At 46.3% G+C, this 5,227-nt stretch overlaps 1 protein-coding gene across 1 annotated transcript in view; it reads left to right on the forward strand.

Annotated features, from left to right (window-relative positions):
* Nucleotides 1-5,227, forward strand: part of LOC130563306 (granule associated Rac and RHOG effector protein 1-like) — a 28,944-nt gene that overhangs the window by 20,335 nt on the left and 3,382 nt on the right. The window contains exons 3-10 of the mRNA XM_057348762.1: nucleotides 22-234; nucleotides 320-460; nucleotides 574-669; nucleotides 1,069-1,230; nucleotides 1,635-1,793; nucleotides 3,309-3,406; nucleotides 3,608-3,733; nucleotides 3,964-5,006. Coding sequence (XP_057204745.1) covers nucleotides 22-234; nucleotides 320-460; nucleotides 574-669; nucleotides 1,069-1,230; nucleotides 1,635-1,793; nucleotides 3,309-3,406; nucleotides 3,608-3,733; nucleotides 3,964-5,006 — 2,038 coding nt within the window. The remainder of the gene's footprint in view (nucleotides 1-21; nucleotides 235-319; nucleotides 461-573; nucleotides 670-1,068; nucleotides 1,231-1,634; nucleotides 1,794-3,308; nucleotides 3,407-3,607; nucleotides 3,734-3,963; nucleotides 5,007-5,227) is intronic.

The raw sequence follows: 5,227 nt of genomic DNA on the forward strand, positions 1-5,227 counted from the left end.
CTCTCTCTCTCTCTCTCTCAGGTGTTGGGTCGCTGCTTCCTGACTGTCATGCAGGTGCATTTTCAGTTCCTGTCGCAGGCGTTGCAGAAAGTGCAGCCGGTTGCGCAGTCGTGCCTGGCAGAAGCGCTGGCACAGGTTCAGGAGAGGCGAGGGAACGCCCACACCCAGAACACGGGCCATGGGCCTCTGACGGAGCTGGAGGAAGCCGTCCGCTCATGGAAAGGAGCATCGGAGGTACATCAGAGGACACTTTGCATTTAAAGACACAGCTCTTCTCCTGCTGCTGTAGATGGAGCAGTCACGTGTGTTTGTGCTGCAGGTGACGGCGTGTCTCAGGGAGAGAGGGAGAGACGGCTGTCTGTCTGGCATTCAGGTCCAGCAGCTCTTCTGCTCTCAGAACACCTGTATACCTGAACATCAACTGAAAGAGCTCAACGCCAAGATCGACCACGCGCTGCAGGTCAGTACACACAAATGTGTTTGAGATGACGGTGCTTTATTCAGAATATTTCTTCAGGCTCGTCTCGAGTCTTTCCTAAAACACAGAATTTGTTATTGTGTGTGTATCTGCAGGCTTATAAAGCAGCATTAGACTCTTTGGGTCACAGTGAATACGCTCTGAAGGCTGGATTTCAACTTAATCCTAAAGCAGTTGAAGCAGCGCTGCAGGTATGTGTAAAGAGTCTCACGCAGGCCGATGTTAGCATCACGTCTACATCACTCCGTTTGCACACTTCAGACTGAAAGGGACTGTCTGAATGATGACCAACCAGAGTTTGGAAGCTGATATTAATGACAAACAATGAAAATGTGTGAGCATGTGTGAGACTGGCACATCTCTGTGAAATATGTATAAAATGATTCAAACGTTTCATTGGTTCTTATAAAAGCTAGCAGGTTTTTCGGGCGGTTGCAGAGGTGTTGCAAGCCATTGCTAGGGTGTGATTTCATCTTTTGCTCACTTTGAGGTTAAAGACGTTTGTGTTTTTATTCAAATGTGATGTCTCGATATGTTCTGTGTATGTTCACCCTTTTTTTTTTTGTCTGTGCGTGTGTTTGTGTGTTCAGGGCTGTTGCAGCGATGCAGAAGCGCAGCAGGCCGGCCGGTTTCACACCACGTCTCAGGCCATCCAGTGTGAATTACCCACAATCCCTGTCCAGATCGGCTCTCATCTGCTCAGAGGAGTTTCCTTCAACGAAAGCGCGTCAGACAACCTGAAACTGAAAACGGTAATGTGAACTCTGAAAAACGACAGACTGTAAAGATTTTCTTTGTCTCAGGAGGACGTTCGTCTGTCGTTCATTACAGCAGATACAAGAAACACAAAAATAAGACAATCGTGGAGGACTCACCATCGGCACCCTACATTTAAGATAGCTCCGCCCTCGCGCTATTCCTCGTGACAGGAAGTGATGAGAAGTTCTTTGAGAGGGGGCGAGGTTAAAATAAAATAAAATGCACCGATAAGTCACTAAAACACTACAATATTCCATAAAAAATAAGATTTTTTAACATTTTGATTTCACGCTGTCTTTAAGTTGTAATAAAATAGTACTTTTCCCTCATCTTTATGATACTGTTACATGCTGAGAAGTGATCATTGCACTCATGTAATCTCTCCATCTCTTCCCAGCATGCCGTGCTGCAGATGATCAAAGACGCAGTAGATCAGAACGGCGGGGCGGTGCGAGACGACTCCCCCGTCACAGAGGTGCTGAGTCAGGTGTGTCCCTCCAGCTGGAGAGTAGCGTGTAAGACTGCCGTTCAGCTGCTGTTCGGACAGGCCGGACTGGTGAGTCTCTCTCTTGACCGTCAGCATGGAGTCTGGTTTACTCTACAGCTCAATCTGAAAATGTTTTAAAACACATTTACACGAGACAAAATGTTTATGTGGGTGATTCTCACAAAGTCTTGGTCTCAAGATGTCAAACTCAAGATGTATGATATGTTTAAAGGCATTCATTTCAAAACTTTTACTGGCAGTTCAACACAATAAAAATAAAAAAATACAAAAAAGGCCTTAAAAATTCTCATTACCGTCCGTAACCATTGAAAACGGTCAATCTCATGGCATGTTTGTCTAAAAACAAGTGAAGCCATGATGCCTAAGCAAGTTTTTATTCATCATACATAATAAGACATTCATTAATTCTATTTTATTTATTCATAGATATATATAATTAAAATATTATACATGTCAAATGTCTTTAAATGTGGAAAACGACCTGTATCGGTAAAGAGAAGGGGAAAAGTCGTGCACGCACTGTGACAAGAGATTATTACGTTTTTAACTAGAAAAATATCAAGTAATTTGTTAACTTGTTAGCCATTTAAAAAGCCATTTAAAAAGCACTAGCAGATGTGTTTCTTCACATCAAATCAAACTTAATGTAAATATCTTTGCGTGTGTTTAAACAGTCTTTAAAAAACCTTACGGAGGATGAGATCGTCAGTCCTGGACACTTCTTTCTTCCACTAGTTCTTCATTTTTATTACGCATGAATAATATTCTGTCAATCATTTTTGTCTTTTGAGAACATCTAGTAGAACGTCAAATAGTTTTTTTTCAGAATATTTAAATTTTACTCTGTTTAAATTACAACATATAATGCACTCAGACAAATCGGGACGCTTTACAGTTATGAGAATTTCAGCAGAAAAAGCAATAAAATACATAAACAATTCATGAATTCCTTTGTGCAAGGTAGAGAACACAAGTATCTTTATTATGATCATTTTTTGTGTTACCGAATTTTATGTTTTATTATTCAAATCTTTACTGCCATGATGTTTCAGTGGTTTCGTGAGAATCGCCCAATTAATGAACATGCATTGTGGTGAATGAAACACAGCCGTCGTCATGATCAGAGATTCCAGCATCGCTGCGTTGTTGACACTCTGAAACGGATGGGAAAATGATCAATCCTAAAGGTCACCGGTTACAGGAAAAAGATTGATCAAACTCATAAATTTGTTTCCATGCTGCTGTTCCTTCCTTGCTGTGTGTTTGTGTGTGTCATGATGACCGTGACCGTTGTGTTTCCACGGAGAGTCCCCTTCACTTGAGTCATGCTGAGGATACACCTGCGCTATTAATAACAATAGTCCACTTCCTGTTTGATAGGAAACACCCTCCCTGTTTCAATCGCCACTTATGGCACGGCTTCTTTTCAAGAACTGTGGGAAGTGTTTTATTTGTGTCGTTGAGTGGAAACGGCTGATGTTGATTGACGCTTCAGGGCAGATGATTTAATTACTCGTGCGTGTGCTGTTATCAGACCTTCTGCCTGTGTGTGCGTGTGCGCAGGTGGTGGTCGACACGGCTCAGATGGAGAATAAGGAAGCTTACGCCCCTCAGATCTGTCTTGAAGGATCTAAAGTTGTGATCCAGGTTCCCTCCACATGGTGAGTAAATCTTGTACAAGTCATCTTACAGAAGTCGCCTGGAGGACGATGGATTGACGTTGATCTTGTGTGGGAGTGAAAGTCATTTATTTTAAGTGAAGCTGAAAACTTTTGTTGTATGCTTAAAAAGCACAGGATTGTTTTATGGAAGTCTAGATTTTATAGATGCAAGTGCTGTATCGTCTGGTTTGTGTCTGTCAGGTGTCTGAAGGAAGATCCAGCCACCATGTCTCTCCTGCAGCGCTGTCTGGATCCAGAGAAAACCCTCGGCCTGGTGGACGTGCTCTACACAGCCGTCTTTGACCTTCACAGCTGGAAGGAGCGCAAGTCAGTTTCAATCCGACACTTTCTGAGAGATCTAGAGGAGGAACGAGATACAAAAACGCATCAGTGTAGATGAAAAATAGATGAAAGTGTAGCAAATGTTTGTAATATTTTTTTTCTCTTGTGCGCTCGGATCACAAAACCGTAAATGAGGAATGAACACATTTAACGTCGTAGTTTGTTTTACACTCGAGTCTGATGAAGTAATTGTGGGATGTTGTCGGTGTCCACAGGGAACAAGCTCTGCCCACCATACAGATCCAACTTCAGCGTGACGTGACCGATTACAGCAGCCCTCTAGATCTTCCTACAGGACACAGCTCCAAACCTTCTAGCGGCCTCCCCAAAACCATCTCCAAACTCACCTCACGCTTCACCAAGAAAACCAACTCCTCCAACTCCAGCGCGGGGGGCAGTTACTCCATCCCCAGCACCCCCTCTCGAAGTGTCCTCACCAGCAACTCCGAAGACAAACCCGGGCGTCTGCACAGCCTGTTGCAGATGAGCAGCATGCCGTGCACGCCCGACCCCAGCCACGCTCAGATGGCTAACGGGGCGTCCTCGGACGAGCAGGGCATGAACCTGCCCACCGACCAGGAGATGCAGGACGTCATCGACTTCCTGTCGGGCTTCAACATGGGCAAATCCCAGCAGGCATCCCCGCTGGTAAAGAGAAGGAACTCGGTGGCGGCCACCAATGCGGCTGACTTGAAACCGCCCAGTGGAGCGGCTCCGCCCACCTCGCAGGCTCAAGTCGCTCATAATGTGTTGCAGTCGCTGGCGCAGAGCCTGCAGCAGCCGACGCCACCGCAACAACAACAGCAACAACTACCGTCTACCCCCAAACAACAGCAGCTTCCACAGTCGCAGCCCACATCACAAGCCCTGCAGTTCTACCAGCATCTGCTGCAGCCAATTGGTCAGCCGCAGCCTCAACCGCAGCCACCGCAGGCGGCGCCTGTTTCCCCGCAGCTTTCTTCGCAGCCTCCTCAGCCTCTCTCGCAACGAAGAGTCCCCAGCAAGTGGCTGCAGGGTCCGCTGGGCGGTCTCTCCCCGATCGGACCCTTGTCTCAGTGGGCCGCTCCGGGCCTGCCGGACCTCAGCTCGGACCTCTACAGCCTGGGGCTGGTCAGCACGTACATGGACAGCGTCATGTCGGAGATGTTGGGTCACAAGCCCCTTCAGGGCCCGCGGAACAACACCTGGCCCAACAGAGACCAAAGTGAGCAGAGTCTGTTCGGAGTGCTGGGCGACTCCATGCCCTTTGACCCGGCAGGTGAGCGCAGAGTCTCTTCAATGCGTTTTATTATATGAAATTGTGAGTGGCATGTCAGTTCACATTCAGCACACATGAATTGTAGATGCAATTAGTTGCTGGCAAAAGTATGAGGACAATGTGCATTACTGTTTTTGTGATGTGTGTGCTGTGGTCACTGTGGTTCAGCTGCTCCTCTCTCTCTCTCTCTCTCTCTCTCTCTCTCTCTCTCTCTCTCTCTC

Source organism: Triplophysa rosa, linkage group LG12, assembly GCF_024868665.1.
Source record: "Triplophysa rosa linkage group LG12, Trosa_1v2, whole genome shotgun sequence".
Classification (NCBI taxonomy): Eukaryota; Metazoa; Chordata; class Actinopteri; order Cypriniformes; family Nemacheilidae; genus Triplophysa; species Triplophysa rosa.